This window comes from Myotis davidii, unplaced genomic scaffold (genome assembly GCF_000327345.1).
Source record: "Myotis davidii unplaced genomic scaffold, ASM32734v1 scaffold1120, whole genome shotgun sequence".
Classification (NCBI taxonomy): domain Eukaryota; kingdom Metazoa; phylum Chordata; class Mammalia; order Chiroptera; family Vespertilionidae; genus Myotis; species Myotis davidii.
This window is the reverse complement of record NW_006292588.1, coordinates 625884-638663: the sequence shown is the minus strand read 5'-3', so window position 1 is coordinate 638663 and position 12780 is coordinate 625884. Positions and strand designations below refer to the sequence as shown.

At 42.7% G+C, this 12780-nt stretch overlaps 1 protein-coding gene across 4 annotated transcripts in view; it reads left to right on the top strand.

Annotated features, from left to right (window-relative positions):
- The window catches only part of RSU1 (Ras suppressor protein 1), a 193371-nt gene extending 182231 nt beyond the window's left edge, over positions 1 to 11140 (top strand). For 2 of the 4 annotated variants that reach the window (XM_015565496.1, XM_015565497.1), the window contains 2 exons: positions 9493 to 9591; positions 10999 to 11140. In XM_015565496.1, the coding sequence (XP_015420982.1) occupies positions 9493 to 9591; positions 10999 to 11014 (115 nt within the window). In that variant the 3' untranslated portion in view covers positions 11015 to 11140. Of the gene's footprint in view, positions 1 to 9492; positions 9982 to 10998 lie in introns of those variants that run through there. The other 2 variants (XM_006766041.2, XM_006766042.2) reach the window with 1 other exon arrangement.
- Positions 11141 to 12780: the final 1640 nt, after the last annotated feature.

Below are 12780 nucleotides of genomic sequence, written 5' to 3'. Positions count from 1 at the left end.
ATTTTACATGCATATATTCATAGCCCATGGACACAGACAATAGGTGAAGGCCTGTGGTAGGTTGGGGGCTGGGACATCTGTAATACTATCAACAATAAATAAATAAAAATAAAAAGAATAAATAAATATATTGAAATTTTGAGTAGTGCCTTACAACACTTACCCTGACTGTTGTAATCTCTCCAGCCAAGTATGTATTGGCAGAATGTGAAATTTAAGGTGGGTTATGTGATATGGACAAAAGCAGTAATTTGTAATTATATAGTATTAACATCCAGGTATCCATATTAAAAGGACTTATTAGGTATTTATTATTTAGCTTTTAGAGACAGATTGAAGTTAGTGAATTTTAAGGCAGTAGTTTTTTTGTTTTGTTTTGTTTTAGGAATCATTTTGAAGGATGTATGCAAATATAAAATTGTTTTTCTTTCTCACATTTATGAATAGGTTTGTATATCTGTGTATTATAAACACATAGAAACATGCAGTTGGATCTTTTTATAAAAATCTCTACAATTGCAACTACTAGATTACTAGTAATTCTTTTTATAAATAATATTATTTAATCTCCAGATATGAAATCTACTAAGAAAGTAACTTATTTGGGAACTTAAACAATCCATTAGACTTGTTTTCTTTTTCCTTTTGGTTTATTCTGGAATTGCAACATTTAGCATTTCGCAGTTTAATTTAAAAGGATTACCTATTTTCTTAAATGCTTAAGCGGAAAGCAAGGTGCAGTTATTGATTTTTCTCTGCATGTATTCCGTGGAAGCTGTATTTGCTCCTTCCCCAGGGACCATACCTCTGAACTGCATGCTTGCTGGTGACAGCTCAGACCTCTGATACATAACCAAAGACCTTGCCTAATATCCTTGCAACTGCTCAGGGAATTTTTATTAAGTAAAAGCGTCATTAAAGTAGACAGATTGATGAAGTTTAATGAGCATCTTTTGTGCATGAGATTGTTAGTTTTGGTCTGCCAGAATCCTTGTTTCTGTCCTTCAGTGGGGCAGATAGCGAGTCTAGAATATACGGCATATTTTAAAATCTGCTTTATATTTTATATTTTTGTGTAGCTTAACATCTGTTCTAAGCCAGCTGTTATATGTTTTTTGGCTATTTATATAGATGCCATTGGCACTGTATGTTTATGCTTCTTTTTTATACTGTGTGTTGGTTATAATGTGAATGTGAAAGACACATATTACCATTAGTGAATTACATGGAACCATCACTTGGAGGTTTGATCTCCAAAAACCATTGCTTTTTGAATTAATGAGACTTCTCATGAGAATATGCTGTTAATATTTTTTTCTTTAAAACTCAGCATTTTATGTGCTAAGGTTCTGTCACCAGCCCCTCATAGCTTCTAGATGGGATAAAGTTATTTCAAATGCTTATTAATAATCTCGGCTTCCCACTCTGTCCGCAGATTTATTTGTGGAGATTTTAAATTTAGCACCCTACCATAAGATTACAGAGTATAAACAAAATTATTTCTCTTCATCATTGTCACTGGCCATATACTTAGACTTTAAAATTGGTTCTTTTCCTGGTCTGTGTAAGGACTTTCCATGGAAACCACTAAAACAACATGAGGGAGGCAGATGACGTGAGCGCATGACTTAAGAACAGCATATTGTTCCCCTCACATACCTGGCATTCTGAAACACAATATTTACCTAGCACACATGTGCTCCTACCAGTGCCTGAGTATACAGAATACATTAGAAGTGAAGTCAGCTTTCGAGAAAGTGGACAGCTTATTAGGAAGACAAAACTGAGAAATCCACAAAGTTGGGAAACAAGATAACTTAGTGAATCAAGAGTTTGATCTTCAGGAGTGATTGCTTGGGTTTGATCAGGGCCTAAACTTGCTACACCTCGATTTCCTCATTTGAAAAATGAAGACAATAAAGCCTCCACTTCGTTGGATTGCTGTGACAGCGAATGTTGAATGAATGGTAGCCATATTTTAATGTGTCCCTGTAAAGGCACTCTACTGATACTTCGAAATAGCAAGCCAGGAGCAGGAATCACTTTATGGATCATCAAGGACTTAATGGTGAAATCCTGATAAATCCCACAGAAATCGGAGTACAGGGGAAGTGGAGGAGGCTGTGGAATGCCTAAAAATATGAATGAGATCTGAATTACAGAAAAGATTCAGACAGGCATTCCAAGAAATAGTGACACAGATCAGCAAAAAACGGACCAAAAGGCGTGCAGGCGGGCAGGAAAGCCAATCCTAGGCCTCGGGTTGATTTAGCACTTCTGTATTTTTCACAGCATTTCAGTGAACTGAAGCAAGTCTGATGGCCAGATACACCTGAAAGGCAGACGTGCAGATACTCCCATATGCCAGCTAAGATAATAGATATTCTGGAAAGAGATGCAACTCTAGGTTACTCAACTAATATGTGGCAGAACTCACACTCGGTCCCTCTCTCCTACACTCCACGCTGCCTGCCTCCGGACCAGCCTTACTATATGCAGGTGTGTTAGTGAACAGAGATGAGGTTGGGTAAATTAAGTGTGACATGGCATGTTCTGTAGCGGCTGTATGCCATACCAGGCTGGGTACTTGATCCCATGGGCAGGGGCTGCTGTTTTTCATGAGTAAACCAAGGAGAGATTATTCTGTCACGTGTGTAGGACACAGTGGATTAGCATCAGGGAGACAAAAACAGGACCCATTATAATAATCCAGTGGCCATGTGATAGCGGCCTGGATTAGGATAGGAGGAAAAGAATGGATAAGATCATTGGGTGATGAAAGTAAGAATACTCACCATAAAGCGACTAATTAATCCACTGAGTTATGAATCTTTTGAGAAGCTAATGAAAACTGTTCCCCTTCTGCTGAAAAATGCAGCTTTGCTTGGAGTTTCAGATACTTTCCTGGTCCCAGGCTAAGAATGTCTTTTGTAGAGGAAGTGTCAGTCAAACTTGACTCATGTGGTGATGGGGAAAAGAAGCAGACGTCAAAATGACTTCAGTGGTGACTTCAGTTTTGACCCTGAAGGTCTGGAGACATAGAGGGACAGACTGGAAGTTGGGGTAGAGACCTGTTATATGCTTTGTTTGTGTTTTAGAGCACCTAGTCCAGGTGGGAACAAGGCACAGCAGGGGTTGAAGGTGGCGGTGACTTGGAGGGCTGCTGCTCAGAAATAATAGTTGAAGCTATAAAATTAAATGGTTGTTCCAGGGAAGAGAACGCAAAGAGATAAATGCAGAAACCCAAAAATCAAAGAAGTGTCCAGAGAGAGAATAGCAGCCAGGATAGTGCATTGCAACGAAGGATGCAATTTTGAAGAAGGAATGAGGTGGTCCACTCTGGTCTTCATTGCTGCAGCCAAGACGGGATTGAGGATCCACAAGAGACTCTTGGATCCAACAGAAATAATAAGACATACAGATTTTTTTCTAATGGATACACGTAGTAAATAAAATTTACCTATCAATAATAGAAAAGCGTGCTTACCATCCTGCTTAATATAATAATTGTTTGCAAAATGTATTCTGATTTGGGCATGCTAGAATTTTCTCCTGTGCAGTCTTAGATGTACACAGGCAGAGTGTTAGTTGCATGGAGCTTCAAGTGGCCAGTGTGCAGGCTGCTTGCACAGGATGCCTCAGAAAGGATCAGGCTGGTGATCCCAGCAGTCCCTGAATCACTTTGGGATGATTCCTCTAATGCTGGTCTTTGGCAAGGAGTCTTCAGGTGACTGCTCAGGGCAGGGCCCATCCCAAAGGGACGAATGGAGAGCCCTCAGGGTCTGGTGGTACTAGCTCGCTCATGACCCACCACAAGGGCATGCACACACATACTGCCTTCCATATTCTCTTCAGCCTCAGGAGCCTGTTCATCAGACCCTTGAGCATAATGGACCCTTTCCTGTCGTTTTAGATTGTTCTTTTTTGGCTTCTTTTCTCCTCCTTCATCTCCCAGTGATCATCTAGAAACCTCAGATTTCAGGGGAGAGATTTTCTAAGACTCTGTGCCATAGGTTCTCTTCATTTTCTTGGTTAAAGAGTTTGCTCATTGGCGGCAGCTGCCACATTGGTGACCTTGGGCCAAGCTCCCTTTGCCAACATACTCAAGCTGGCATGGCCAATTTCATTGCCCACCAGAATCCCTCATTCCTGGCTGTGCATGAGACAGCGGCTGAGAAGTGGAAGGAACTGGCCATCTTGGTCTGAGTCATGGACCTTCATGAGAGGTTAAAGTGGCGTAGCAACCTGGAACACCTGCTGCATGCCTGAATAGACAAGACCTTGTCCATGTCTGAGTTAATCTTCTCCAAAGCTTTGTGAGATAGCTGCAAATTTTTATCCTCATTTTGCAAATGAGAACTGTGGCAAGTTAGTCACTTGGCCGAAGTCACACATCGTTCAGAGCCAGGCAGGGTGTTGGGGGGAGAGGTCAGTGAAGACTGGACTGTTCCCTGGGGATCCTCAGGGCAGGCGGGCCAGTCCGTCTGAGCAGAGTGCGGAAGCAATGTGCTCGTCTGGGAAGTGCCTTATGCCAGGGTCTGAAAGATGGTTGGAATTTCCCAGGTGGAGGAGGCAACTGTAGCCACCAAAGCCCAAAGGGGAAAAGTACTTCACAAGAGGAGAATATGGGTAATCAGGAGGACAAAAATCCACCCCAAAGGCTGTGGGCTATTTTAATTAATCATGTCTTTTCTATATTTTATGAAGCTTTGACATATGGAGGTCTTGCTGGCTGGGGAGAAGCTGCCCTTCCCAGGGCTAGTTAACTCCTAGAGACAGCAGCCAGCGTGCCTGCAGGTATGCCTTTCACATACAAACCAACCACTCCAAAGCCCGTACCCCCAGCCACCCCCTTTATCTAAAGTACATGCACCAAGACAACATTTCCCCTCTTCCCCATTTCGGACAACTAGACCATCCCTGTGGCCCAGAGGCCACTGAAATTATTCAAACTCTCCAATTCTAAACTCTCTCAAACCTGCCTACTCTACCTCACCCATTCCTTTCCAGGCCCTGCTCTCTCCTCACTCCTTCTGTCTCCTGACCGACCCTCGTACTTCCCCACATGGCCCTGCATGGTGTGGTATATCCCCCTTCTCTCAGGAACTGCATATTATTATAAAACTTCTTTCAGTGGCATTGACCTCTCTGTGTCATCACTCAGTGACCCTCTATAAATTAAACTCAGATACATTCAAAATATGAGCCGTGAGTGTTAGCTTCAGAGAATGGAGGCAGCCGGACCATCGAGTTTAACTACAGTAAAGAGGGGACAGCTTGCCCGTCTGTTCCCCTTCTTCTGGTAGAAACAGTACCCATTATTCCTTTGGGTACACTTTGAGTCTTTTCTGAAATGTAGTTTTTCACTTTCCCTTCTTTTCAGTGCTACCTCAGACAGTTTCTATTTTTTTCTGCTTAAATTAAGCATCTTCCTGGTAGGCTGCCCTGTGTATGACCCAGAGGGTTTCACTTACTGTATGAGTTCCCTGTTGCTGCTGTAACAAGTGGCCATAAACTTGGCATCTGAAAACAAAACAAATGTATTATCTTATAGTTCTGGAGGTCAGAAGTCTGAAATCAAAGGGTCCACAATGTTGCTTCCTCTGAAGGCTCTAGGGGAGAAGACATTTCCTTGCCTTTCTAGCTTCTGGAAGCCACCTACATTCATTGGTAGGAGCCCCTTCCTCCATCCTCAAAACCAGGAGGGTCACACGCTCAAATATCTCTCTGACCTTGACCCTCCTGCCTCCCTCTAGGACTCTTGCCATTCGCTTGGGTCCGCCTAGAAAATCCAGGTTAATTTTTTCAGCTCCAGATCCTTAACTTCATCACTTCTGCAAAGTCTCTTTTGCAATGTAATACATTCCCAGGTTTCAGGGATTAGAATGTGGACATTTGGGGGCCATTATTCTGACTACCACACTTCCCAGATGGAGGCCCCAGGACTAATCACTGGTGGGGGCAGGAATGGAGTCTGAGGCTCTGGACCCTGAGACGCTTGTCCTTATTGCTCTGCTACAGTGACGTCTCCACGTGGGACTGGCCGCTTAGTAAAGCGGCAACTTGCATCTGCCCACAAAGCTGGAGGAGTGAAAGGATCACGCAGAGAAGGGAGGGCAGTGTCATCCTGGCTCTGCAGTGACTCACCCAGGAAGTGGGGCGCTGCATTTAGCTCTGCCGTGGTTGCTTTCTTCAAAGGGGATTAAGACCTTTCTTCTAGAGATGCTAGGGGATTTGCATTGATAGAAAACGCCTTGTTACTTTTTTCAGAGGAAAAATCCCTTAAGAAGTAAAGTAATCATGTAATTATCTATATTTAATCTCTCTGACTGTAACCCCACGTCGGTCCTATTTTTCAACAGGCATTTGCTGGCCACTTGCAATAGGCCTGTCCTGGTGCTGGCTCTTCTAACCACAGCCACCCTGCGAGGAAAACCATTCTTGTTTTTTACGTATGGAGAAACCTAGGCACGGTGAGAGTGAGAGACGCTAATCATTTGACCAGAGTCAACAACTAGGGGGTGACAAAACTCGGATTTAAACATCAGGTTCAGCACTGCTGTGCACCTGGCCCTTCATAGTGACTTGCTGTGCAGCCCCAGGAAGTTCAGGCACAAAGTGGGGTCTGGAAAAAGGAATGGAAACTTTGAAACATCCCAGTTCCTTCCTAAAAAGAGGAGCCTTGCTGAGTCCCGAGAACTTTTGCACCCTCTTCTGAAATGACTTTGCTAGATGGGTCCAGGTAACCTCCACCCCTCTGGGAAGCCTTCCGGGCCTACGAGGCAGGCCCTTAACAAATCTTGCTTCTCCTTCCTCCCACCTCATTTTTGTCATTAACACTTTCTAGTGCCTAAGTGCCCTGCATTTCCAAGTGAGGAACCGTGGCATTGAATTTATGCAGATTTTTGTAACTTTTAAAGTTTGATGTTGTCTGTGAGTAAGAACATGTAGCTTTTTTTCCCTTATGGGGATAAGGACTCAGAAAGTAGAGGAGAGCTACATGAAGCTGTAAGAAAGCTGGATAACTGACGATCCTGGGGCCATGTGAACGAACGCACAGAGTAGACGCAGATCTTTGCTTTGTGCCCAATGAGAGGAGCCTAGAGACCAGAGACCTCCCTCCCGGCACATCGCACTGAGCTCCAAGCTCCTGAGCTTGAGGAGGTCAGGCTGGTAGTCCATACGTATGCTTCAGAGACCATGTGATCAAGGACTGTAATCAACAAGTCTGCTTTGGCTCAGGGTTTCCTCTCCATGTCAGATGCACCTGGAAGGAATGCTGGAGGGATGAGAGAAGGGGGTGTGCAGGTCCCCCCCCCCCCAATAATGCAGGATAATATTCCTATCTCAAGATCTTTATTTAATCGCCTCTGCAGAATCCCTTTTGCCATATAAGGTGGCAGTCATAGGTTCCAGGGATTGAGACAGGGACAGCCCTGGGTTGAGGTGGCCATGTCAGTGAAGCTGGACTGGCTGGACTTGCCTCTCTGCCTAAGCCAGTGGTTCTACACCTGGGATCCAGGGCCCCGGGTGTCCATGATGTAGACTTCAGGGAAACCTGGCATTTGTGAAGTGTGAGGGAAAGCAGCAAACATGGGCTTAAGGATCTGTTTTTCTTGGTAGCAGAGTCTCTTGAAGAGGGAGGAGTTTTTCCTGTAGAAGCTCAGGGTGGCCCCCTGTTGGCCTGGGTAGGCCTGGGCCTCTCCGTTAGATTTAGCAAAAGGTCTAAGCACTTACAGAAGTTGAAAGCTAATTTGCAGGCTCCAATGTTACCTGACCAGGACATGTTGTACCTCTTTGACCCAACAGACGGCCCTCTGCTGCACCTGGCGAGCCTCCCGCACTTGGCTGGGTGTACGCGCTCCACATGCCGCAGCTTCTGGTCGGTCCCCCGCCAACTCCAGGCTCTGCATTCTGAGCTCCTGGGAGCAGAGACCTGTCTTCAGATCACTATTGGTCTTTAGACCACTTTTAAGGAGATGCTTGGAAACTTCTGGAAAAGACAGAATACAGGATCACCTATCAAAACCCTAGTGGCCAGCTTTCCCTAAGCACTGGATCAGTTGTCCAACTTTGTGTGCCAGGTCTACCCCTCAGCTGGCCCACCGGTGTCATCGAGAGATATGTACATGCCAAGTAGTGCTGCACTGTGCGCTGGTGAAATGTGAGTGTCAGGGAGGGCACCGCTTCCTTGAATGGGCCTTAGGACAAGGAAAAACTTGAATATGGAGGTCAGCTTTGTGTCATCCCTCCTCGGTTGGCACAAGTCAGCTGCAACAGGCAGAGTCAGGCAGTGCCTCTCCTGCTGAGGCCGGACACCTGCCGGGCTCCTGGGGACACAGTTATATCAGTCAGGGGAGTTGAGGTTGCGCTGTATTATTTTAGGGTGGCTTTTAATTCAGTTTAATCAGAATTACTCATAAATTATCAATTAATGATATCTGCTGTTCATTTCAATCCTCTCAGCCACAGAGCTAGCTTGCTCTGCGACGAATGCCATCGCCGTAATTGCAGGGTGCTCTGTCAACATTTAATCAGCAGTACTTATTAAGGCGACACTGATGTGTGGTCGCCACCCCAGCACTATCCATCAGGCCTGAGCAGCAGGCGCGGGCGCGGACACCATTGCTCTCTGTCACATTATCCAGCCCCCAAGCGCTCGGCCAGGCAGGATGCTCACTTTTCACTAAATGGATACTCTATCTCTCCAGTTCTACCCAATTTTTGTCATTGTCTACTTAAACACTCACAGCCTTCGGAGATTCTGTCTGGAATGTCTGGGCTAAGCATTGTCAGTTCTCACAGGCCCGTGTCTCTCTTCCTTCAGTGTTTTTGCACCATGCCCAATGACTGAAATTCCAGAACTGGACCTCCTGTAACTTTTCACTAAATGGATACTCTATCTCTCCAGTTCTACCCAATTTTTGTCATTGTCTACTTAAACACTCACAGCCTTCGGAGATTCTGTCTGGAATGTCTGGGCTAAGCATTGTCAGTTCTCACAGGCCCGTGTCTCTCTTCCTTCAGTGTTTTTGCACCATGCCCAATGACTGAAATTCCAGAACTGGACCTCCTGTAGTGCTGTGTGTGTGTGCGTGTGTGTGTGTGTGTGTGTGTGTGTGTGTATATTTTGTCCCAGGCTCATCTGACATGTTCCTTGCCCCACTTGAGAATCAGCCGTTTTTCCAAGGAGCCCATGTTCCTTTATTGGAAAATGGAATTAGACTAAGGTGTGTGTGTGTGTGTGTGTGTGTGTGTGTGTGTGTGTGTGTGTGTGTGTGTGAGAGAGAGAGAGAGAGAGAGAGAGAGAGAGAGAGGATTTTTAGTTCTTAAATACAGTGAATGACCCAGAGAAAGCAGTTGATCTTTTGGTTTTTATTTTATTGGCTTAGTGAGTATTCCTGGAGATGAATCTGTTGTTTAAAGCTCTACCAGTACAAGCATATCTTGTATTAGGAAGGGAGATCTCACTGTTTCTCTCTTTCTTTTCAGTCTCTACGGCAGACACATGCAGGCAAATCCAGAACCACCGAAGAAAAATAATGACAAATCGAAAAAGATCAGCCGGAAACCCCTGACAGCCAAGAATAAGTAAGGGGTCCGCATGACCTGGACTTCTGGTCTTTTTTTTCATTATTGCTTCTGTTCTCTCTTGCTCTGTCCCACAAATACAGTTAACCCCTGAACAACACTGGTTTGAACTGAACGGGTCCACTTATTCATGGAATTTCTTCCATAAATACTGTAAATGTATTTTTTCTTCCTTATGATTTTTCTTAATGAGACTTTTCCTCTAACTTTATTATAACAATACAGTATATAATACATATAACATATAGAATATGTATTAAAAGTTTATGTGATTGGTAAGGCTTCTGGTCAAAAGTAGGCTATTAGTATTAAATTTGGGGGAGTCAAAAGTTATATGTGGCCCTAGCCCCGTGGCCAGCAAACTGCGGCTCACGAGCCACATGCGGCTCTTTGGCCCCTTAAATGTGGCTCTTCCTAAGCCTTAGGAGTACCCTAATTAAGTTAATAACAATGTACCTACATATATAGTTTAAGTTTAAAAAATTTGGCTCTCAAAGGAAATTTCAATCGTTGTACTGTTGATATTTGGCTCTGTTGACTAATGAGTTTGCCGACTACTGCCCTAGCCGATTTGGCTCAGTGGATAGAGCGTCAGCCTGCGGACTGAAGGGTCCTAGGTTCGATTCCAGCCAAGGGGATATACTTCTGTTGCAGGCTTGATCCCCAGCCTTGGTCGGAGTGTGTGCGAGAGTCAGTGTGTCTCTCTCACATCGATGTTTCTCTCTCTCTGTCTCTCCCCTTCCCTTCCACTCTCTCTAAAAATCAATGGAAAAATAGCTTCAGGTGAGGATTAACAACAACAGAAGTTATATGTGGATTTTCAGCTGCATGGGGGTTGCGAGGGGTTGGCACTTTTCTTCCTAGTGTTTACCACCTTACCTTTTAATGTCTTTCGGTAGGTGGTAGATTTTTATAAGTTCTTAAAACTATTTCCATTTGTTTCCTTAAAATTACCAAAGGCAGGAAACAAAGCTCCAATTCAACTGCAAATTTCATAGTAGGCACAGGTTTCAATTTCTTGAATAGATGTTCACAAAGCTGCTTGTTATCCAAAGAATAATTAAATCATGGAATCATTTAATGTCACAGTTAACACTGTTTACTCTTCTGTTTATTCACATAACTCATTCTTTTGCGTTATTAAAAATGTCCCCGCACCACTGAGATATTATGTTAACTTACAAATGATTTTAATAAAATCTTGAATTTGTATCATGTGTTGCTTCTTGAATAAAGAACAGTTTGCTCTTATGTGTACACACATTTTTTACTTTTTCCTGCAAATTTTCTTGTCCACTTTTATTGGTTATAGATAATAAACTCTGAAACTTTCCATGAAAAAATGCAAAATTAGAGCCAGTTTCTTCTCATATTGACTTGTCAGTTGTTTTGTTTTTTTCTTTGAAGACTGTTGCTAATTTAGGAAGGAGCAGAAAAACAGATCTCGGGGAGATTCTGCCAAAGGATTTTGGAAAGGAGCATTTCTTAGCTGAAGAAATGGTGACAAATGGTGACTTCTGCCCATGGCTAGCAGTCAAGATCTGTGAAATGGAGAGAGAGAAAAGCTCAAGTATGTTTCTTGTCACTGCAAAAAACCCACTCATATCAAAGCATTCTTCTAAGGGGATTTAGTGATGCTGAAGTAGTGTAAATGTGCACACTCTACCCCACACCCGTGTAGAAACGGCACTTGCAGAGTCATCCAGCACTGATTGTTTAACAGCTGTGACAGGCAGCTTTGTTCTTATCAACAGTAACACGTGTGTAAGTGAAAATACATCCAAGCAGAATTTTTGTGCTAAGAGGGCTGCCAACACCGGAATGCCTGGAAACAAAAGGTGTGTGAAGGTGTAACGTACTCGAGAATGGTAGTGGATCTACACCAGCATCATCTCCTTTCACAGTTGAATCCCCAAGGCCAGGACCACTGGAACATGTAAAAAGCCAAACTCAAATTACAACAAAAATTCCTGTTACTTAGGAAATGTATGAATGAGAGAGGCCGCCAATCAAGATCTTATTTCTGGATCAGTCCCTGGTAGAACATCAGCTGTGGGAGGAGGAGTCCCCACTTGCCACCACCTGTTTGGGAGTAGAGTTGATGTGATTTTTCTAGGTGCAGTCTTTGCCTCAGCCTAATTTTTTTAATTGATTTTTTTGCTCATGAAATTGTAAGAGGAAGAGCAGTGCTTCACTTGTTGATTGGAAAGACATCCAAAATTAAACTAACAACAAAGCAAAGTAAAATATATGAGAGTTAGTTTAACGTAATGTTTAATTAAAATATCAGTATACTCTTAACACATTGTTTGCGGGTAGTTTTTATCACGCGCTAACAGGTGGCGCGGGCCATTTTTGCTAATTTTTTGCGCAAATGGCAACGTTCAGTAAAATTACGATAACTTTAGTACGTATTTATATGCTACCCGCATTCTACCACTAGTCTATAAAAAATGTATTAATACGTGTCCCGCGCTCTACTACCAGTCAACGTAAAACGTATAAGTAAAACATATAAATACGCTTCCCGCATACAATGTGTTTATGAATAATTTTTTAAAAAATGAACACTCTAGGTAGAAATATGGGTAATACACATAAGTCTACATGAAGGAAATATCTCCAAAATATGTGCAAAAAAAGTCCAAACTTACTAGTAATTAAAAAAAAATACAAATCAAGCAATCTGTAACAATGGAATATGTGCAATCATTTTTAAGATAGTATTAAGTGCTAGAGGAATAACTTGAGATAGACATTCTTACACATTGCTTTTGGGAATATAAATTTCTTTCCAGGTAAGTGGTAGCAATTTGACAATAAGTAGCAAAACTTTTTTCTGGAAAAAGATGGGACATTTCTATTTGAAAATATTAGTTTTGATAACTGGAAAGAATAATTTAAAGGAATGGAACATTCCTTTAAACTTTTTTTTTAAGAGTTTACAATATTTTTTCTATCTGATTCAATTTTCTAGTGTAGATTCCTTTTTTAAAATTCCCATCCCCTATACTCGCCCCCTTGGCATCCTCAATCAGCCTGTTCTATATATCTGTGGGTCTGTTTAGTTTTGTTTATTCATTTATTTTGTTAATTTTAGATTTGACTTAGAAGTGGAATAATACAAATTTTTTTTCTCTCTCTGACATTTCACTTAGCATAATACCCTCTAGGTCCATTCATGATGTT